This window comes from Chelon labrosus (assembly GCF_963514085.1).
Source record: "Chelon labrosus genome assembly, chromosome: 8".
Classification (NCBI taxonomy): Eukaryota; Metazoa; Chordata; class Actinopteri; order Mugiliformes; family Mugilidae; genus Chelon; species Chelon labrosus.
The window spans coordinates 7,450,657-7,474,778 of NC_140358.1; the positions used below are offsets into that span (position 1 = coordinate 7,450,657).

General features: G+C 40.6%; 1 protein-coding gene across 7 annotated transcripts in view; it reads left to right on the forward strand.

Moving 5' to 3' along the window:
• enox2 (ecto-NOX disulfide-thiol exchanger 2) overlaps positions 1–24,122 on the forward strand; it is a 175,031-nt gene that overhangs the window by 140,889 nt on the left and 10,020 nt on the right. For all 7 annotated transcript variants that reach the window (XR_014699180.1, XM_084549315.1, XM_084549317.1 and 4 more), the window contains 7 exons: positions 3,811–4,017; positions 6,562–6,795; positions 8,268–8,480; positions 11,773–11,879; positions 16,452–16,566; positions 18,606–18,793; positions 21,060–21,200. Coding sequence is in view for 6 of the 7 variants with exons in the window: in XM_084549315.1 (XP_084405441.1) it covers positions 3,811–4,017; positions 6,562–6,795; positions 8,268–8,480; positions 11,773–11,879; positions 16,452–16,566; positions 18,606–18,793; positions 21,060–21,200 (1,205 nt within the window). In the remaining variant the exon portion in view is untranslated. The remainder of the gene's footprint in view (positions 1–3,810; positions 4,018–6,561; positions 6,796–8,267; positions 8,481–11,772; positions 11,880–16,451; positions 16,567–18,605; positions 18,794–21,059; positions 21,201–24,122) is intronic.

Sequence of the window (24,122 nt, forward strand, 5' to 3'; positions counted from 1 at the left end):
ATCCAAACCAGAAGAGCTACTGTTAGCTGAAAGACTAGGAAGCTAGGAAAAGCTACAAGCTGTCATACAGAGCTGACCTCTCCACGGACCAATGACTCGACACCAACTAACGGCCATTTTCACCGGCTTGGTGTGTCACAGCCTTAATAGATATGCCCAATTTAAAAGTCCTTTTCTGTATTATCATTATTCCTTAAGCAGACAGAGCAAATCTAATCTTAACAAGGGTATTAAATATTATTGTAATGCCAAATATGCTTGTCTGGTCCTTTTTAGTATTGAGTAATCACTTAAATAAAAAGTGAATGAAGTGACTTGCCAAAAATATCTACAAGCATCCTAATGAAAATCAGACCAAGTTTTAACTGGGACGAGGAAGTCGCAGGGTGTTATATTGTGAAACAGTTGAGCCTATTTTACCACATCGTAAATCTTCATGTACTCGGGTTGATGCTTATTTTTTGTTCATGTGTGACGTGAACAAACTTACTATGTTTACCCGAGTGAGTGTAAATGTAGTTTATCTTGTGAACAGCAGTCCTTCGAGGGTTGAAGCCTCCTCCCTGTGGCATCCCCTCGGACCATGAAAAGGTGTTTAGCCAGTCAAGGTGATGGATGGTGATGACCTGTGTGTGTTTGTGTAGCAGACCAGTGGGTGGCAACACCGATGGCAGGCCTGTGGGACGGAGCTGGACTGAGAATTGGGCTGTTTGTTTTCTTTGCAGAAGCCTGCAAATTCACCCAATGTGACATTTCAGAATAAAATCACACATGGGTTGCACATGGGTCTATTAGTTATTTGTTGAGTGGTGCTGCTAATTTAAAAGATTTAAAACATACAACAATTGCATGTGCGTTCAAGTTCAATCCAGCCTACAGATTTATTGATGTGTCATTTTTAAGAATTATTCTCTTTTTCATTAGATTATAAATTCTTCTTAACATTTAAATCCCAATAAGTTGGGCACAGTTTTTAAACATTTTTGTTAACGCTCTGGATATTACCCTTGTCCCCTCTCTCTTCCTCGTCATTGTATACACCTACGGCATATGGAATTCATTCTTTTTAAAACTCTAGTGCGCCCCTGTTTCCCCTTCCTGCATTTCTTTGCCTCAGGTTCACATGCCTACTTTATCTGCATCAAAATACAATTTTTTGCTCTGTTTACAAATGCCTTCATACATTGTGCGATACAAAGAATTTAGTGTAATCTGGAAATCATGAATAGTTCATCTGAATCTTGTTTCTTTGCATAAACAGTTGGATGAACCATTGTTATAGACAGTGGGATTGTATAGCACAGCAGGTAGCTGAGAGGAAAGCAAATTTATCTCACTCCTGCTAAGTTTTAATAGGTACCAGCCAATCACCAGATTTAAACCAAATAACTAAAACCTATCCCTGCAAAAGGAAACAGTTTTATTTACGTAGTACGTTAGCTTATTGCTGCTCTCCACCTGTTCTCCTGTCTCTATCCTCGCCGCTCTATCAGCTACTCGCGGACCGAAAAGGTCAGTTAATTTGGAGCTCTTTGTTGCATCAGCCAACAAAGCCTTTTCCTGCTATCGCAAGCTTTTTCTGCACCGCCTTCGCTTTTCTGTCCATCTCAACTCCAAAACGAGTTTAATCTGCCAACTTTAGAGGTCAAGGAATGAAACTTGAGTCAACATTTTGCTTTAACAGTCACATAAAGAAATGAGGAGGTAGACGGAGGGCTGGTTGTGTGTGAGAGTGTAAGAGAGACAGGGAAAGTTAAAAGTAAGGGGCAGTGCTGGCCCAGACTCAGGGACATCCGGTTTTGTTGAGATTCTAAAAGAGAGTTGCATGCAAACACTAGGAGTTCTGACAGCAGGGGATTATGAGCTGATAAATCTTTTTAGCCAAAGGTCTCTGGATCGTTATGTTTGCACAACTTCCCCTCCATTTTTATGTGACTTACATATTAAAGAATGCAGTTTTATTTATTCTAAATAAGCAGCGTAACCACTGGATGTAAAGTTTATTACACTCTACACAACCAGTACCTTAAGCTTTCAGAATTCCTGTTAATATAGTCCTAGAGCCACCATCTTATTAAAAGCCCAAACAATGTCAGCTCAACAAGAAGCTGAAATACCAGCCCACTACCAAGGTCTCCCTCAGCTGAGCTCCTTACTTCATTTCATGGAATGAGATCAGCCGCCCTGCTTCTTCTCTCAGCTGTTTGTCTCATCTTCCTGTTTATTCTAGTGAGCAGGAATTAGAGATGTACTTAAAATGGAGCAGTACATGTAGAGCATTGTTTAACGTTTAGCAATTTCCCCACACCAATCAATCAATCAGTTCGACTTAAAAGAGTACCTGGTTGTGCAGCAGTGGAATTAAAAAAACAGCACAAACACAAAGCATTTGCAGTATTGATACAAAACAGACATATTGAAAGTACACAGGTTAAACCAACTGAAAGAAAACTACAATGTGACAAGTACAAGTACAACGTAATTGCTGCGGTCAATGCACCTAACCAGTGCTCAGTTGTAGAATTCTTGATCACACCAGAATGAAGTTCTTTTCGAAGTATCAATATCAACGGGGATGCAAGCCTCGGCAACAGTGATTGCAAGGTCTTTCCAGCAGAATCCAGAAGTACAGCATCCTCAGCGTTCCACTGATTAGCTGGTTCACTCCTCATAGACCCTACTAATCACATCCATCATGGATGAGAAGCCTGATCTATTGGAGATTAGATCAGTCAACACTCATCTGTGTTGAATAAGTGATTTCTGCAGTGCAGGGGACCTTCCACATGAGAGGATTTGCAATCACTTTGTGGCCAAAAGGATTTCATTTTCATGCATGGAATGGTTTGATATTAACATTTATCTAACAAAAAAATGATCTGAGCATATTGCTCCGAGTTATCATTACTCACACATCTAGCTTTTATCATTTTTAGGTCATAAGTGCTATGTTTTAAATACGACTTAATTGAATTTTGCAGCATCAATATCCAGAACAGGATCTGTCATTGACTGCGTTACATACAGTTGCCTTATTCTTCTTTTTTAAATGCTGCTGAGTGCTTGGCCCTTATTATTCTCAGCCTTGAGATTAACCTCGGGGCATTTTTGTGATTCATTTGTCATTCATGCCTTCTGGTTACTGTGTATTTGCTTTTGTCTTTCTCAGTCATTATTTGGAAATGAGATGCTTTATTGTAGTAGTCTCTTTGGTGCATTTCCATGTTTCCTTCCTCAGAGTCTTTCTTGGCATTGTTTAATGGATCTTTTTATTCTACGTAATGAGTGTGTTTTTATGGGTGCCTTTCAGTTCCATTATATTTTCTTGTATGTGTGTAAGTTCTGTGCATGTTTAATATATAACTTCAGCACCTTTTTGAGTAAGAAATGAAAAATATATTTTTGTATTGGATCCACAATGTTCTGTTTGGTTTTCTTTCTCTTTTCAAAACCTGAAGCATTATTATGTCTGTATTTTGTTGCACCTGCTATACAGACATGTGTATGTATTTCTTCTTCAGTGAAAAAAGACAAAAAGGAAATCAGACCTGGTCCTTTTGTCTGCCAAAATGTGTAACAAAAGCAATTCTTGCCATTTGACATATTGTTCCCGGTTTCTCAAAGAGCATTTTTCTTACTCAGAATTGAATTTCATTGCTCCCGGGACAACTAAATCATTTCTTGTGTTGCTTGTCATAAATGCACACTCTTTCTTTGTTCAGGCTAGATTTCCCATCGTTTTCTCTATGTTTCAACCTTCTGATGGTTCACACTATATATCCTGTTGTTTGTCCCGCCCCCTCTGAACAGACCTTCCCCCTCCAGCCACAAGAGAGCGGCCTCCGGGGTGCAAGACGGTGTTTGTCGGGGGCCTGCCAGAGAACGCCAACGAGCAGCTCATCATGGAGGTCTTCGGACAGTGTGGTGATATCACCGCCATACGCAAAAGCAAGAAAAACTTCTGCCATATAAGATTTGCTGAGGAGTTCACTGTTGACAAGGCTCTCTTTCTGTCAGGTAAGCTGTCATATCACAAAAAAAAACAGTGGCTTTGAAGGAGTGCTTGAGGCTAGCTACAGTAACTGGCTGCCCTAACAGTGGAAGAAAAAAAACATGTTACGTATGATGAAAGAATGTTAGTACAAGCCCTCCAGGCACCCATTTCTTCTATTCTTTCTCCCTTTGGCAATGTGTCACCTGGCTACAGCATTGTAGATACTGTCCACATTAAAAACCTAGTCATTAAGTGTTAATTAATATATTTACATATTTCACTTGCAAGCTGAGCCTCTGATGTAGAAACCCTGTCATATTTTCCATAACCATTATTATGTGACTCACAGTTGGAGCACTTCAAGACCTCTATGGTCATGAAATTTTCCCTGCTAACAAAATGACAATTGCGTAAATATGTCTGGTGTCTATAACATAAAACTCTAGTCCAGGTACTTGCAAATAAATAGTTAGTTGTGGAGCTTATGTGCTCCACTAACGGTGAATTCAAGGTAAAGTTTATGCTGAGAAGACAACGACAGCTTCAATCTGCTGTTTAATCTAAATTTTAGATTAAGCCAATTTGTGCTTTCCTCCTAGTAGAAAAGGTGGCCGAGGTTCATCATAGCTATTGTATTATTTAAAGCCCTCTTTATTGCCAGACGTTATGCAAGAAAAAAACCTAAAAAAAAAAAACCCACGTAATTTCTCAGAGGTGTAAATTATTAAAAGTTGTGGTCATACCACGAAACATAAAGTTTCATTAAATTATTAAAGGTGCTCCATGTTTCTATGTTCAGAAAATCATTAAACAACACTTTGAAATTCAGACTGGGGAAAACACAGCGGCTTCGCCTTATATTTTCAGTGTTTCTGTATTTGTAATTCAGCAGGAATTCAAGGGGAAACAGTGTTGAGAGTTGAGAGCCTACTAGAACCTCGAAAAAAAAATAACGTCACAGACGTTTAACAGTAGGGACCTGACTTCTGGACTGCCGGACTTCTGAAACCTCCCTGTGCAAACTGCTGGCCATATACTCCTGCTTTAAGAAAAAAAACACTTCAGAACTATTCCCATCATCGACTGTGTGTTCATGCATGTGCAAATGTGTGTGGGTGTGTTTGTGAGCGAGTCAGTTTGAACGAGAGTTCCCTTGATTTCGTCTGCCTCTATTCTTACAGTGAGCTGTGGGAGCTGAGGGTCCATATATTCAGAGTGATGACAGAGCTGTGTAGTTTCCCCATAAATAATACCCCACCCACCCACACACACACACACAGAGTGCAAACAACAGTACCCGGCATGGCACACACATCAAGCAGCCCCAGCCAGCACCAAGATCTCCTCATATGAAATATTGAAGTAGTGGTAGATTGGGAGCCCGAAGCGGAAAGAGCAGACTGAAGTAGAAACCCCTGAACTTGCACTCATTTCTTTTCCTGTTTGCGCTGGCATCCACTCCTTCTCCTTTGATGAAAGTAGTATGTTGGGTCTCTCGGTGAATCACACTGTGCATCATTACTGTGTCCAGCTGCACTGGCACACATGTTGTACCCTAACATACACACACTGGACACTCATTCTCGGATCATTTCAACCAATTAAATCACGAAATGGCAGGATTTCATTTCAGTCTGCAACCAGCCATTAGTGAAAATTGAGTAAGGAGGAAAGTGTGGGGATAAGAGAGGAAGTTAGCGAGGAGAAGAGGGGGTAATGAGAGATATTGTGGGTCTTTCACTGCCACTAGAGAAGTAATTGGCCTTCCTAAGTCTCTCTCATGTGTTGACAAAGGGATTCAGGCCTTGTGTGCTCCACAAAACCCTACAGCTACAATACATCTTCTCAAACAAACATATCCAACAAGAGAAATGATGAGGGCACCAATAAACAGCTTCCTCACTGGTTTTGCTTTGCTCTCTAAAAAAATGGTCTAAAATACAAAGTGTAGAATTGTGATGGAAAGCGTCTCGCTACCGGCACTAAGACAAGCTCCACAACATAAACAACTCATTTGTGTACCCTTTCACTCTCATGCTGCATATTTCAATTTTGCTATGCACTTCAATCAAATTCAAGCCTGCAGGCATGTTTGTTTGTCCCCCCCCCCCCCCCCCCCCCCCCCCCCCCCCACTTCTCCAATGTATGGTCTTTTTTTGTTTTCTTTGTGAGCTAGTTGGAACAAATCGGTAATGGACTTACTGTGAATTTGTGCCAAATTATTGATAATTAAGCTTCTTTATTAAGAAACTAATATGCATAGGAGGTGTTAGGTTGACAGCTGTCCAAAATTAGAATGCAGCAGTGGTAGCTCAGTGTTTCGAGATCTGTCTCTACTTACTCTCTCTCACTCTCTTTTTGTCTTTTTGTCTTTTTGTCTTGTTGCTTTCTCTTCGCTCCCGATGGTAGACTGTTATCATGCTATTAAGCAGATATTTATGCACTGGCAAAATGCACACCTATGAAAATGGCAGTAAACTGTCTCCAAATACAGATTGCCCCACATGCGTCGACGAGTTCCACCACCTACTGCTGCTTTTTTAAAATAAACACTTTCTTTTCTGAAGGTTATCGTATCCGTTTGGGCTCCAGCACAGACAAGAAAGACACCGGCCGACTCCACGTGGACTTCGCCCAAGCCAGAGACGACCTCTACGAGTGGGAGTGTCGCCAGCGCATGTTGGCCAGAGAGGAGCGTCACAGGCGCAAGATGGAGGAGGATCGCCTCCGGCCGCCGTCCCCTCCCCCCATTGTTCACTACTCCGAGCACGAGTGCAGCCAACTGGGAGACAAGATCAAAGGTGAAACTGCTGGCAACCTGAAGCATATGCACTGGAATATATGCAGGATATGATGGCACAGAGAAAATCATTTGACACATGTGGAAGGTGTCACATTGTTACTGAGACAAAACAATGCAAACCATAAACAAGGTAGGGTGAAAGAGTAGTTAAGTATGTGTGTGTCTTAGGAGTCATCCATTGCAGGTCGACACATTACAAGAACGGTGCTAAACTCCAGCTGGTAATTCTGACAAAGAAATTCTGATGCTCCAACAAACTCGTGGAAATTGTTTTGAAAAAAAACATCACACAAAAGCTGTTAAACCCAGTATATCAGTTTCCTCTCCCTGAGCACATGCTCCCCTCTTATCTCCTCTGCTCTCTGCACTCTCTGTTCCTCTCTGCTCATCCTTTCCATTTTCTCTCCTCGGCTCTCTTCTCGGCTTTCTGTCGAGTTTCTGGCTGAATAAACTTGTTTCACTAATGAGCAATGACACTTCCAGGTCTCAGTCACAGTTGCCTGATAACAAAATGGCTGTGACTTTCTGCCGCTCCGCCATCTGCGTACGTCTTTTCCAGCTCTCCCCTCCCTGGCCTCGGTGAATAGAGCTACAACTCTGTGCAGATTTAGCCAAGGATTTGTTTCTGATCACTTTGGCTGCTGTTGTGAAAACAAGACATTTGCTGCAGATTCAGGTTTACTGTTTCATGAATCCTTACCCACAGGAGCAAAACAGATTTAGTTGTTGTCTCTTCCAGTTATACTCCTGTGCTGCAAACCCAATTCTTTTTTTGGATGACGAGAAGGAACACAGACCACGTCTTTTTACTTCTCTGTCTATGTCCATCAGCTGTCACTGAGGTCCATAATGTTGTTTTATTAACAATTACGATTGTCATATTTACATTTTTCTTTTCTTCCAGCACCACAGCTCCCTTTTCCATTTGACCTTGTTCTATTTTTTATCCTTTTATTGACACTTTTCTCACGTAAACCCTTTTTATATTTTCTGCTTGGCACTGAATCGGAGATGTGTTGTGAAATCTACAATTCCAGTATTTCATTGTTCATCCCACCTTCTGTGCCAGTGAATCAAATCTTCATTATATTAAATAACTACACTGTTTCAGAATCTTTGAATGAGCGCACCTTCAATCAGACAGATTTATGAAACAACCTTTGATATGACATTCTTTCACATGACAAAGATTATTTCATGAAAAATAACAATTTCAGAAGCCTTTTTAGTCTGCTGCGCAACTACCTGCTCAATGGGAAAAAAAACAATAATCTGGATTTGCTTAACCTCATGAAACTCTATTTTACAGCTTTTCTACATTTAGAAGACGAAACATTCATTCCAGCAGTGATTTTTTTAAACTCTCTGTTTTGTAATCATCTTTTTAAACACATTACGTGGTGTCAGACTGTGCAGGAACAATGTACTTTTACTTCCTGACACTTCTCCGCTTCCCCACCTCTTGCACAGACGACGGCAAGTTTGCAGAGGCTGTGCGTGTGCTCCTGACCTGGCTGGAGCGAGGTGAAGTCAACCGCAGGAATGCCAACAACTTCTACTCCATGATCCAGTCCTCCAGCAGCCACATCCGCAGACTGATGAGCGAGAAGAGTCAGCATGAGAAAGAGATGGAGGAGGCCAAAGACAAGTTCAAGACTGCTCTGGCTGGTATACTGGCTCAATGTGAGTCTTAACAGTCACACACACACACACACATACACTACACACTGCGCACTTTGGTGTATAATGCAATATAGTGTACATAAGTTTTTGATTTGAGCAAAGAGGAGCTCATGATTACACTGGTGTAACTCATTTTAAGCTTACAACAACCGTACTCCTTGTTGGGCAGGAGGAGGATAAAATGAGATCACACTGATACACACCACATAAATTGAACACAATTTACAGCGAGGCAGAGACAAAATCCGAATGACTGAATGGAGTAAAAAAGTAAGTATAATATTGTTTACAGTCTCTCTCATAATGCACAGTGTGTGTGCGCTCTACTGTGAATACTTACCGACTCACTGGATATAAAGTTTGAGTTTATTCACGTCATAGAGTGCTAGTGCCAATTTGTTCTGGGAGGATGGTTGAAAGGTAAGTCTATTTTCTTTCCTAACAGTGGCAGTGTCCCCATAGATCACCTTCAGCTGACTCTCCAGTTCGTATCATGTCACTTTTAAGATGCAAAAGTCTTAAAAAGCGGAGTGGAATTATTGGAATTATTACGTTTCCCTTCAGATAAAGGTAGTAAGTGGCCCAACACATGTATTGCAAGAACACGACTGAGGCCAAACATGTACAGTAAATGCACAACACCCACCTTAAACAGCTTTGGTTCTGCAGAGGCTAGTTTATACCACAGCCTGCAGCACTTTGTCTCCACATACCCCACCACATGCATGATAAATAGGATGTAAACATCCTTGAAGCTAGCCCTCAGCTCACAGTTGCTGTTTCATGTTCATTAGGTAAATGATGCACGTAGAAGTTTGTTTGTATGAAAGAGGAGAGAGAGGCAGACCTTCTGTCCTTGTATTAGCCCTCTTTAATTATTTTAGCCCATATAAACACATTGCTATTCATGACTTTGCCTTCCTTTGGGTGCAGTGCTGGCCTCATTCATGATAGCACAGAGACCGGCGTCCTGTAGGGAGGTTTTCCAAATTTCCTGGGAACAACTCTCACTTGTCATAACAAATTCAGTCTCTTCTTTCTTATTTGCCGTCTACATAAATCAGTCGGTCACCTTGCAGGGTGGGTTCATCCACGTCACAAAAAATATTTGCACTTAATCTTTAAATGCTATTCTTGCCATTCATAGAGTTTTCTTGTAGTCAGCTTTTGAGATAGTGGTTTCCGAGTTTCCTTCTGCTACAGTGGAAGTTTAGAGAATTGAATTTGTGGTGCTCAAAGTGTTGAAAGAATATATATGTATATATGTTTTTCAGAAGCAATGTCCCTTTTCTTATTAAGATAATTCACTGAGCTCTCTGTGAACCGTCTTTATTTGAAGTACTTTCTCCCACCTTGGAAACAAATAGAATATAGTAGTGGTTTTCACACAGTATACTTGCATATAAACTCACTGTCCTGAAAGTCTGTCTGTACCGGGGCCTTCTTTGCCTCTCCTATCGATCTGTTCCATCAAATTACAGGGTGCTGGGAAGATGCTATTGATCCCTGAACTGTTCTGTCTCTCACCACTCTGCAAACACACACATACACACTTAGCGCTTGGGTTTATTGACTCCCCTATGTGTACATTAAGACCTCGGGGATACATAGACCACCCATACAGTTCTCCATGACCACCCACATGACAGACAGATACAGTAGGTAGCTGATGGGCAAATGACTGATAAACTGCAGCTAAGATACAATCTGATGGAGAATATGTAAACCCTGATCAGCTGTCATCATACTCATCCTACGTAGGGTGGGTACAGACCTCGGAGTTGAAGGTTTTGGCTTTCCTGGTCCTAATAAGACATTTTGACACAAAGTTGCCCACTCAGCTAAGCCCAAACTAGAGTCTCTACACACTAACTGCCTTTTAAGCTACAGCTGTGCTGAATATTGAAGTAGTCTTGAAGCGTTCTGCCGTTCCTTTTTAAGAGAGGCATCTGCCCTGGGAAATGAATCAGAAACACTGCATTACTTTGACAAGGTGGTGTCCTTGGGCAAGGTTCTTAAGAGCCCACTTCTGTTGTGGAGCTGCACAGTGGTCAACAGTGGCAGACTAGGAGTGGGTTATTTTTGGCACCTAGCAGTTGCTGTGCAAAATTTCCGTTATTAAACAATAAATCAGCAGCCATGATACCCTCTCTGACACCCCGTACTTAAGCCATGTTCACGTCATACCTACTCTAGATTTCACTTTTAATAAAGCGTCCAAGGAATTATGACTTGGAAAGTCACGTCTTTCTGAAAAGTCTGATATAATCCAACTTAGCAAAACAAGCAAATATGAGTTCCTCACTTCAGCCAGGGTTTGTTCTTTCAGGCAGTTTACTGAGATTTAATACAAGATATAAAGCGCTATATAGAACAAGTACAGGATTTCTTTGCAGTAAAAAAAAAACAAAACACAACTATCTCTGTTATTACAATGTGTTGTAATGTACAGAAGCCATTAACTGTGGTTTAAACAAATAGTTTGCTCACTGAATAGTACAGTATTATTTAAAGTATGTAGAAGTTGAACCTTATTGATTAATACAGCGGGAATCTCCAGCAGCACAAGAAGACGTGCAGTTGTGTTGTGCTCTGTCCTAATGTTGATGTATGCTGATGTGTAATGCTTACCACACAGTTATCTGGTTATACAACAATGAATTGCTGAATGATTTGGGCCTGTGATGACATTAAATTATTCAAGGAATGTAATTACAGCATCTATGTCATTTAACAGCATTCCATCTTTTCTTTCTGAAAAACACAAATGTCAGTCTCTATCATGGCACTAGTCTACAGTGTAGGTCAGAAGATCACGAAAGTCAACAGGGTTCATCCTTTGGGCACCATTGATGGCTGTGCCAATTTTAATGGGAATCCTTCCACTGGCTGATGAGATAGGACTGAACCAAAGCTTGCTAGCTTAGTGTGGCTGTGAGAAATCACTATAATAAGTTGTGTAGTGTTAAAGGGCAGCCAGGCTTTGTTCCGCATGAACCAGTATATCATAAATAATTTAAGTATGCTGGATGAATGTATGACTTATTGAAGTTTAGCATGTGGGGACTATATGATCAGCCACCCATAGTATGATGCACTGGCATCAGCTGGTAAGTAAAACACACACATACACAAACATATAAACACACACACACACACACACACACACACAGTTCTTTACATCTAGTTGACTCCACTTTCTCACTCCTCTGCTCCTTCCCAACTGCCCTCTGTCTTTCTCTCTCTCTCTGTCTCTGGATGGTCTCTGGTCCTTCCCTGCATCCCGCCACAGTTGAACAGATTGTGTCTGTATTCCAAGCTGCTTCCAAACAAAAGGCATGGGACCATTTCTCCAAAGCTCAGCGCAAGAACCTGGACATGTGGCGCAAACAAGCCGAGGTTGGTACACTTTGATTTCCTTCTGTTGTTCACATAATTATTGGAAAATTAGACATTTTTCCCATCCACACCTGTGTCATTGTAGAGTTCTTTATTTTTCTACTGATAGTTTCACGAGAGCAAATTTATAATTAACAAGGTGAAACAAAAGATGATAATAAAAAAGAAATAATGGGAAAGAGCAGTCCTTGTTTCGTAAGTACTTTAGATGAAGCAAGGCTACAGAACAGGTGCCCATTCACTAAGTATGAAGTCCAAACCTCTATCCCTTCCTTCTCCCCACCCTCCACTCCTACCCTCTCCCATGAAGGGATACAAGTTGCTTGGTGAGTTTGTTTCCATCTCTGGCCTGGACACAGGTAAATCTGTAAAAGCTTTTTCCCCTCTGCACCAGTCAATTCAAATATTTTAGAGCATATAATTAAGAAGCAACATCTTGACCTGAAAGCGTGTCCATTTTCAAAAGTAACAACATTTTTGCTATCCACTGTCTGCTCGTCATTTTCCCTCTGTGCCAAATGGAACGTTAATTGGTATGATAATGGGTTGTGTGTAATGGAGGGTCTGGAGTGTGTTGCAGTCTGGGGTCTAATGGAGCATATATGATCATATCTGATTGGTAAGTTTTTTGGACCTTAGTATGAAAAATGACTGATTCAATGTGTCATTCAGAGACTAATTAAGACGCGCTCATACAGTAATAACAATCTCACACGGCAGACGCAGCAATCAACTTGTTCAAAAACTTCTCTTTAAAGGTAGGTGTTGAAAAGCAAAACTGTTGCTCTAATGCTCAGATTTGCTGCAGGATTATCGGAATGAACAACCCAAAATTTTCACCCATCCATAATAGCAGTCGTTAGAACTTATAATAGCTTGTGTGAAGGTCTTTTAACACACGCTCGATGAGTAAGTAGGAAGTTGGATGATGCATGATTATATGCAAATGCTTGAGTACGTGCCTGCTTCTGTGAAATCGGTAAAGACAACTTTCCATTATTGCATTCCCTTGCTCAGTCTTTGGGGTGTTCTCAGGGATTTATACACTAAAGAATCACTCTGTAGGCTACCCGTCCAGAACCAAATGACTGACACAGTTAATGACTAGCTGCTGAACTTAGGGCCTGTTCAGCCCTGGTCTTATCATGAATCCTGAGTGATTTAGTGAACAAATAAAAGTGAACAAATAAAATTATTGAATATAAGTTAGCTATGTGTAATTCTGTGATTACAAACCTTATCAGTATGTGGTTAATTAGCAGTATTTATGTTGATGTATGCAAAGTAGCCACGTGGAGCCACATCAAGTTAAGTATTTTCTCAATAAAGGCCAGTGCCCCCATTTACGTTTGTTGCCAGAGATTTTTCACTTCTCCGAACAGTGCAGGAGTGACAATTCTGTGCATATGGACGATTCCAAGATTGGATTTATGTTGGAGCTTTCAAATGCTTTGTGCCTATATCTAAAAGAACTAAAATAAAACAAAATGCATGCTCTCAATACAGCTTGTACCAAAATATGTATCGTATCCCTATCACTCCCTTCCAGATCACTCAGTATGCATGTTGATATCCGTCTGAACAGGGCCAAAGTGAATCCAGTAGAGAAAATCAGTGTTAAGCTTGGTTTTTACTCCTTCAAGTAATCTATGCAGAGTCTACGCTATAGCAGGCTATGCTGGTGTGAGCAGTAATACTTGAGCCCTGGTGTGTCGACATTGTTCAGTAATTATGCCTCTAAAACCCCAGCTGGCAGCTAGTCAGGTATGTTGAGGTTCCCTGTGTACTTCAAACAATGGCAACAGGAACTGAGTGGCTCATGTTGGTGATGAAATAAATACATTTTGAACAACAGTTTCTTTTACTGAAATCACTGCAATGCACAAAAGAGACAAGACGTCTGAATAGCTGGTATGTACAAGGCAGAAGGAGGGAGAATCTCTGTTCGTCCAGCTGAGAGACGTGAACAATGAAATGCATTTTCGTTTGATTCACAGCTGTTGCAGTCTGAAGCACCACAACATGTCGCCACATTTCTGGGGAGGTGCATGTCAGGCTACTGCAGGGGCTACTATTCTAGTATTCTATGACTCGTATTAACCAACCATTACTGGACTTACGTTTTATTATGTATCTTATGTATCAGAGTGTCACAGACCATAACAAAATCCTTGACTCCAGATAAATTCTAATGTTGTTCCTTGTCCACTGTAAAACGAACAGTACTCCCACCAATGATTGAAAATGTGTCTTTGCATGTTTAAATCTGCATTAAACATTTGTGTACCTTTAGGAGTCAGAACATCAAAAATATGGCCCCTGTACTCTACATGCTGACCAAGTTGCCTGTTTACGCATCCAAATTTAATTTGCACCCAATGTTCACTTGCATTTTATCCTTGGCATAAAATGAATCCAGCCTTTATCCAGCTCGGTTTGCAGCATCTTATGAGAAACATATCTGTGGCTCACAAGATGCTTGAATTGCTTCACAAGCAACTCCAGCGCTTTGTCATTTATTGCTGGGCTGGTAAAGTGCCCCTCAGCCTGTCTGAGCTGGAAGCTGCTGCCTTTAGTTAAATATGAGGGGGTAATAAGAGCTGTGGGATGCAACCATACATTCTGCGTGAAGGTCGCTGAACCAAAATAATGGGCTTAAAGTGTCAAAAAGCTGCACAGAGCTGCAGAGGTGGGTGCCAAGTCTTTACATTAATTTCTGCAACACTGATAATTCCCTTGCATTACACTGATTCACTACCAAAAAGATGGCTTTATGCTGGTCCGTTTTCACATTGATCATATGGACCTGCTTCAGGCACTGCAGAATTGGCAGCTACTGGCCAGTATAAAGAGCATATGTAAGTAAATGCAGTAGTTTGGGTCTGGTTTATCATCAAATAGGCAGCCAGTTTCACTCTCAGTCATATCGTATATTCAGTATGATTCTCTGGCCTGGAGGTGAAATATGGAGGAACAAGAAGCGCTGTTGAGTTGCTGCAACTCCCGGGCAGAATCAGACAACAGCTGCCTACCTCTATCAGTGTTTTTATGTGGCGTATGTGCAGTGGTTGTGTGTGTACACGGTGTGGTCTATGCACACCAGATGGTTCTGTTTGCATGTGATGTGCAGCTTGTTTGTGTAGAGTACCTGTTTGACCTCTGCTATGGGCTCTAGCTGATAACGTCAGCTGACAGATGGTTGTACGTTTATTTACTCTTGGGTAGCTTTTTGTTCACTTAGTTTTTTAACAGTAGTTTTCAGCATGTTTTGAATGTTTCATTGATAAAGCACAGGTGTCTCTATGCACATGTGGTGTTCTTACAGACTGTGTTTGTGTTTGTTTCAGTGCGTCCTATTTAGTTTTCCAAATAGGTCTCATTCTAATTCACTGCTTTTGTGAAACTTGATATAGTATGTTTTTAAGGTCAGTGGCATTGCTATAGCACACATCTCACATTTAATCCTACTATTTCATTAAATAAATGAGTTAATGTTTTTGAGCAAGTAGTTTTGAGTGTAGTTGCAGAAGGGAAATAGTTCTTGCTGAGATTCTATTGATCGATTTCCCGCCTGTAGAAGATGAGTTCTCATTTGTCTGGGTCTTACTGCGGCCCCTTCGTAAATGGCCAACTGTATAGATTGTGTGATCAGCAGAATATAGCTTGGTTTACCCACGGCATACCTATGCTATAGATCCGACGCTGGAGCAAACATGTATTCAAAGCAGACAGATTCCTTACCTCCTTGTATCAGGTGACATAGGTTGAATTAAAGATCTCATCCAGTCAATTCAGCCAGGAAATGTTGGAAATCTGTTGTATTGCTTCTCATCTATAACAATATCATGTTTAAGACGGCCTGTCAGAACATCTGATTGTACATTAGATCTCTAGATGTACTGACGTAACACAAATATATCATCACAACCAGGAATTAAAGCTGAATGGTTTGCAAGAACAAATTATACACTGTGTCTAAGTATTGACTGCCTAATAATGTGTCACTAGGAGATTTGGTTTGTTTGTTTGCTTTCCTCTTGAAGGTTTGGTCTCATTTACAGCCAGTCCATTTCAGTGGGTTGACCTTAATCCTCAAACCCGCTTCTGGTTACTGGTCTCCGGATGGATGTCGTCACTGGGGATTCTGTCTGTGCGGGTGAAATGGAGACATGGTGAAATGGAGAAGATATCATATAGTTACTGCTGGTGATTTCAGAAGTATGCACAATTAGACTACAACATGGACGTAAACCCTGGTAGACACCATGTGTAATTATGTATTGCTTCATTAACATGCTGTTTTTTTCCAAGTAACAGTACAGTGCATACCTGTAGGGGCTCAACACTGCTACTGTATGCATTATCACTGTGCCAGAGAAGGAACCGAGCATTTTCATCATCATCTACACTCTTTTGTTCTGCACTGATCTGTTCAAAGTATTACATCTAGCTCATGGTAAACATTAACTGTTAAAGAGGTCACATAATTAATGATGGTACTCTTGTTTTAATGCGCAATGCCTGTGAGTCTTTCCAGTTTTAACCCGCCCCTGTTTTCATTGTGTTTTGCAGGAGATTAGAAACATGCACAACGAGCAGCTGATGGGCATCAGACGAGAGGAGGAGATGGAGATGTCTGACGATGATATGGAGGACGTCCCTGACAGCAAGGACTCTGAAGACTCAGGTATGCATAGACATGCATCACTTTTGTCATTTTGGCAGGACGCGCACCGATCAATATCTCCAGAGGAGGAATGTAGAGATCGTTGAATAACTGAGCGAGACAGCTGTGTTTGACTGGAATGACAGTAATCATCCCCCATGCATCTGACAATGCCGCATGAATAAAATACATTCAAAGTACATCAAGATGCTGACACCATGCACGCTTTACTGAGTTGATGCCAAACACAACGGCTGGATGACATTCGGCCCAGTCCACACCAGTGAATGTACCTGCCAGCTGCCATTTAATCTCAGAGTGGGGTACCACTGAAGTGTCATAATCTTCTGTTTTTCACTCAGAGGAGTCTCTTTGAGTTTGCTGAAGCAACAAAAACTAATGGTGCATCTAATCTCTCAACCCCCATAACAATAACCCATAAGTCTAGCATAGTCACCAGGGCAGCATGCTGAAACTGCTCGCCACCACATGTAAGGTCGCCTCTCATCCTCCTCTCTTCATGTACTCCTCCTTCTTGCCTTTTAATCACTGTGATCTCTGCCAGTTGCCAATATGACAGCATCTCTAATCAACATGCAAATGTATGTAAATGCTCTCGTCAGCTCAGCCCCTTCTCTTTTGCAGCCTTGCTATTTAGCTATCAGTAATTAGCATTTCTGTCAAAGACCTGTCATTCCACTCGATGCAGCAGGATCGGCTGAGGTGACAGGTGTTGATGTGACACTTCTTGGTATTCGTGTTAACAGGCTGAGTGTTCCACCCCCTTTACTCACTAACCCTAAAGGGGCATGTTTGTACGTCAACCAGCTTTGCTAAAAACACCTGTGTTATGATTGCAGTCTCTTAAAAAGTGAATCGATACTCAGCATCTGACTCATGCACAGAATAGAAAGCAAAAGGGCTGCCTGCGTGCATGACTGTACGCCTGAAGGTGTGAGCGTACGTACATGCTCACGGGTACCTGCAGGTCAATAGCGCTGTCTGTTATGTAACAAAACCTGGCCAAGCAGTTGACATCTCACACCAAGTAGATGAGGCTCTCAGATCAATACTCTTCTCACCTCAAACCTTCGTTTTGCAGGGAGAAAAAAGTGCACACAAATTCGGCGCGGGCACACACACACACACACACTCAACCAGCAAGAGTTCATTAACACTGCCAATGGTGCTCCGTGATAGACTGCAGGCAGCACTCATGAACACCCACACAAAACCTAACAAGACACGCTTTCATGCGCACACACATAGACGCACTCACACAGGATTGGGCTTATCTCTACGGTCCAGTCAGTGTATTGCACTTTCCCAAAGAGCTTCTGCTCAAGGCCCATAGGAGGGGAGCACAGTCCACAGTACTGGACATTTGAGAAGCTGAGTAGGTCTCATATAATAACAACTCCCTCGTCTAGCATCATTGCTCAGTAGGTCAGGTCCAATGTCTGGCAGAGTGCTACCAGATTATTTCAGCTTTCAGTCTAAGTTAATACAGTATACTTCAGGTGTTCATCGGACATGGAGTGAATATAGATCAAGAAGATACAGTTCTTATAAGTTAACATAAACAATAAATAGGAGAAATGTGTGTTTGTGTTTTTCTCTGGGCTTTTCTCACCGGTTAGAATGGCTTCGTCAGATGAAAGTGATACATCCAAATCAAGTCTGGATTTGAATCCAAATGGGAATTCTCTGTTATTCATCATGGAAACTTCCTCGGATGATCAAACTAATCATGTTGATGTGTAGATCCACTTCTCAGACGAATAGAAAAAGCTGAGTTCTTCATTGTTGAATGCTGGAGTTGATCAAGGCTTCAGTTTTATGAGCCCCATAATCATAATACATTACAGGATTTAAAGCTTTTAATTCGATTTTTATCACTAAATTGTTTCTTGTATGTCATGGTAAAATCGTCCTCCAAGTATGTATGTGTCAGTTTTTATCAAAGAACTTGATGTTTTTTGATGCAGACATCATTCCTTTTGTATCGGTGACTGATGATGCGCATCTGTAATTTTTGAAACTGTATTTAATCTATGTAGGTGTTTCCCAAGCAGAAGCCTTAAAGGAGGAGAACGACTCCCTGCGCTGCCAGCTGGACGCCTACAGGAACGAGGTGGAGCTGCTCAAACAGGAGCAAGGCAAGAACCAGCCAATCAGGAGTGAGGAGGACAACACTCACTCACAGCAGCTCAGCTTCTTACAGCAGGCTCTGCAAGGCATGCAGAAGGTAATTGTTATTGTATGTGCAGGCACAACCTACCTGTCATCTGTCCAACAACGAGTTTAATCTCCCATTTGTTGCTGTTCACCGCCAGGTTATTTATAAGAACAAGGTCGTTCTGGTTAACCCGCTGAATTTCTCATCTGTTTGTCTGACTGTCATTTATTCATGACCCAGCACTTTAAAAGAAAACTAAGTGCTATCTGGGAACAAGTCAGAAAGTGCAGCTGTCTGGAGCATCTGTGAAGAGCAACTATTAAAAATAACATGTTCAGGTTTACTCTAGTTATGGGAAAGCTTGCGGGTTGTTATGCTTGGGTTCTGAGAGTTCTGTGTGGTACAAACAGCACATAGAGACTTGTTGGAACAAACCCATTAAAACTATTTCAGATCATTTATTCAAAGAAAGATGACGACATTTTTTTCTCTTTCTTTGAAGATGTGCCTTGAATCTCATTGAGTGAGTTTGCGTATAAATGATGTTGTAGAACTTCTTCAATCTTCCGTTCTCAAATCAAACCATCGAAGTGGTTTGTATAACTGTGTAACTTGAGAACAGATTTGTCATTTTTTTTTAGTCCCTGGCTTTTACAGAGGCCACCAACCTTTTTCAAACAGGAGACAAACATTAAGTGTCTACTATGAAGACACTATTCAGAAGAATAACAAAATAATAATATAATAATTTTAACTGGTTTTAAATCCTTTATCCTCAGTTGGGGTTCAGAGTTCATTTTTTGACCATGAAAACAGCAGCAGAGTAAAGAGTCTCACCACAAGGTCTGTTGCAGTGGCTGCTCCTGCTAAATCTTTCAGGGAGGCCAGCCCTGGCAAGGCTGGATAATGTGCACGGTTGTTTTTTTTGCTGTTAAGCTCATATAGGAATATTATATATGCCTGCACCATCTAGAAAAAACAAGTTACATAGGACTTAACCACATTAGTACAAGTTGCATTACAGCATCTGAAGTTTGGAAAAAAATAACTCTTTAATATGAAAGTATATCAGAACGTTCTTGCCGATTTGCAGCCATATTGAAATCGCCCCAAAGAGACCGGTCAGTGGTACAGAATGGAACACTGCTTGGCTGTGATTGGACAATGTCACTGACAGCTAGCCAAACATGTGGTTCAGTGTGGTGGAAACCGCCCATGATTTAGAAGCTGTTCTGGAGCATAGACTGAGGAAATAATGCAACACAAACAATAACTACTTTAATGCTCAGTACTCATTTGATGTGTAATTATGATCAAAAACAGTTCAGCATGGACATTCTTGACTTTGGTTTCTTAACCACTAAATCCACTGAACATCCATTGGTATTTCAGAAACCCTTAAATGTAGCTTTCAAATGCAAAAGAAGTACTAAATTGACTGATTCCGGCGTCGTCAAGTGGCCTCACTTAGCTAGTAGTCTCAGGTAATGGAAATTATGATCGATTCATGTTCAGAAGAAGTGGATCCATTAAGGCCCCGCTGTTCATTTCTGCTTGCGGAGAGTAATTACCTTTCCAACTTATGTCTCTCACCGTGTGTTTATGAAAAGATTAGGTGAATGGATTAAATGAACTGGAAGACAGTGAAATTGGATACCTCTGCTTGCCGGGTCCACACATTACATCACACAGTGACTTAAATTGCAATAAAAAACCATCAGCATGTACCGGCAACCTGTTTCCTCTTTTTCTGAATTGCAGCTCATGTTAGAAAAAGGCAGTCAATGTGTAGCTGTGCTGATGAATATTGCTGGCTGTAAAGACCCCCCTGCAGTTCACAGATTTTTCGTTGAAATTAACGCAGCAGGGGGTGAATCTTTTTTTATCTGCGTTTCGTAGATAACTTCAGAGGACAAACTGGAGATAAATATAGTTGTTAGCCAATCAAAGCTTTTGCAAAACTAGTTCTGCTGCTACCCAAAGCAAATATGAAACCCAAATGAGTTTCATCCGTCTTGTGATGTTTTTCCACCATATGTATTTTTAAATTTTTGACTCAACAGGCATGTAATTTGTCAACTTACTGCTCTTTGACAAAAATATAGACTAGTAACTTCTTTCTAGAAGATGTTTATCAGAGATATCATTTAAGTCCCATGTCTGATTGCTTTTTGTATCAAGTTCCAATTACCACTGTAGGGATCACATGCTCAGTGTAAATGAAAGACATGGCTGATTTCCCTTCTGTTTTTTCATTATGAGGTTAGTGCAGTATTGTCACAGTGGGTTAGCTCACAGTAACATTAGTGGCCTAACTTTCTTTCGTTTTCTTCAGCAACTGTTAAAAATGAGGGAAGAATTAAAACAGCGGGATGCTGAGCTGGAGAAGAGTTTGGAGGACAAACAGCAGCTGAAGAACCAAGTCCAGAACCTGAAGGAAGGTCTCCAGAACCTGCAGAACACACACCTCGTGCAGGTCAGTGTGACGGGAAACACTCTTGTCTGTGTTTGGGTTTCTGAGAGCAAAGAAATGGGGGAAAAAAATCTTGATAAGATAAGATAATGTAATACATAGTACAATGCATAGTGAAATGTATTTTTGTACCTGTAGCCAGTAAAGGACGCATTTTTGTTTCATGGCAGGATTCATTTCTGGGTTACTCTCTGAACGCTTTCTAATCTGCACTTTAATAAGAAAGAAATTAGTTCAAAAAGTTGCAACGCACAAAAGAGATTGAAGAAATAAATCATCAATAAACAAAAGAGCTGAATGTGAGCATTGTAATATGTAGTTTGGGGCTGAGTAAATGACTCAATACTTTGAGCCAGTTTAAATACTTTTTCTAAGCTCATTAGGTGTCCCATAATAGCTACTATGGGTGCAACTTTGTAATATAAAATCTGCAAGATAAGGCAGACCACGGTGAGACAGATGTTTCTGACTTCAATCAGTGTTCTGATTCTCTCACTTTCATTTACTTTCATTTTCATGATTTCTTATTTTTTTTTAATACACACGATAAAATCGACTCTTCAATTTATAATCTTGCTCCAAAAAAAAGAGTAATATTACAGCTTTCAAGTTTTAAATGGCTCTGTGAAATAATGGAGTTCCCTTCATTTTGTTTTTATTATTCCACAATAACGAGTCCCATTTACAAAAAATAATAATAATAATAATAATAAAGAAGGAAGAAAACATTTTAACCAGTAATCATTTGCAGAACCATTTATTATTCTTTGTGCTTTGTGAATTTTCAATTTTTGTTTCTTTCATTGGCCATTTTAATTGGAAAAAAAAACACATTCATGCAAATTACAGCCATGTTATGAATGTAATCGCCTATTTATTTCATCCATTCAAGGAAAAATAATAAAATACTGTGATAGTCAAATAATAATGTCTGTCAGTTTTCATGCAGAACTTCCAAATTCTCAATCTCTGGCTTCTCATATGTGAGGTTTTGGTGCTTTTTCACAATACATGTTGATTTTCCACTACACTGTCAGCAGCCTGTTGCACCAGCAAAACGTATTGAGGAAGTGTGACAAAAAAACGAAGTGCGTCTTTGTAATTACTTAACTTCACTCTCAGCTCTTCAGTTTGTTCAACAACTTAATTAATAATATGTTAAGAAATAAGAAAACGTCAAAAAAATACCTCGTTTACACCTGGTATAACCGTGCGAGATCTATCCTGATCTCAAGGGAGAAGGCACATTAACGCAGGCTGTAAATGTCCGTAGGGACATTGGGATTTGGATCTAGCTGCACCGATCTCATGATGAGATCTGGCATCTGTAGCTGTGATCTGCACAGTCAGACCTTATCTTAAAGAAAAGCATCCGACCAGCTGGTTGATGTCACCTAACTTCCAGCCAAATCAGAAAACAAAAAAACAAAAAGAGAGCTTCAGATAGCAGCTGGCACTAACTCAAACATGGCAGTGGAATTGAAATACAGTCCACAATGCAGCATTGCTTCCTCTGACCTGGAACACACCAGGCTAGTTTACTATTCAGCTTGTCCTAACTAATTTGCATACTGAGCCATTTAAAACCAGATGTAAATGCAAAAGCTAGATTTTTGGATATTGTCATCCGAGCAACATGTCCAGGTGTAAATTGATTTGTAAAAAGTTCCCTGGAAAAACACATGTCATGTTTTCACTGCAACCACATTTAAAATCCACAAAGGAAATCCTTTCCCTTCTTAAGAAGAAACATATTGAGCATGGCTGACCGTAATCTATTTTTTTCCTTACATATCTGCCGCTGAGACTTAAAGCGACATAGACCACCAGCGATTCAGTCATGCGCTCTCATTCTTGCACATTATGTCCTTTTAGGCTGCAGGAGCATCACACAAGGCAGTGATTTATTTTGAACTGGCCAAGAGGCAGTAACTAACAGATGACACTGTGATCACCAGATAGGGAGACGTTACCTGCAGGAGATATTATTACACTAATTTTAAACCACTGTCTGTGTCTCGGAGCTGTTCCATAAAAGCCATATCATCAGTTATAGCCCGCCACATTATTCATCCATCCTAACATGACATTTGTTGGATGTGTTGCTCACATTGAAGCATGTTTTTCCCCAACAAAACTCCATCTAATATTGATTAATGCCAAGCTGCATTAGTACACCGGTGCACTGCTTAATGCACAGTCTTCAATCTTATAAATAATTTCAACTTTCGAGGGTCATTTTTCTCTGTTAATGATGTCATGTTTACAGGTGTTGTCCCATATACCCACTTATGTTTGTTAATGTTCCTTCTAGCTCAGTGTAATGAGAGGAATGCCTGTCGTTAAAATGAGCTTCGGGTTAAATCGGCTATTAAATTGGATATTAATACAAAGCAAAGGCTCTCAAACAACGCAGGGAGCCGCTCCGTGTGTCGTCTCTTTGCTCTGAGATCACTGCAGGTTTCATATAACTCAAAGCTGAGTTAATCATTTGTTAACATTGCTTCTTCAGAGTGCAGGAGTTGTCAATAGCTTGTTAATGATGATGGGTTTGATTAGATGCGTGTCCCCACAACTGTGAGCGCCAGGAAACATGCTAATTAAATTCCTGTGTATGAGCAAACGTCATGAATCATGACAGACAGTCTCATTAAAGACAGAAAGGGAAATCAATTTTTGGGTGTGGGCTCCTTCTGAAGATTAGCCGTCACTGTGGCATCGTTTGTCACATTGAGGAGATTTCTTTATACCATCAGTCCTCCTTCACTGGTTCAATCACTGGCCCTGCTGTCACCCAACTGTCACCAGACATTACTGGACTGATGCGAGTGCAGGTCATTGACGTTATTAACCGCAGTGTTATTCTTATAATCACAACAAACGCTTTTATCATTTCAAGGTTTAAGTGCTGACACTTCTGATTGA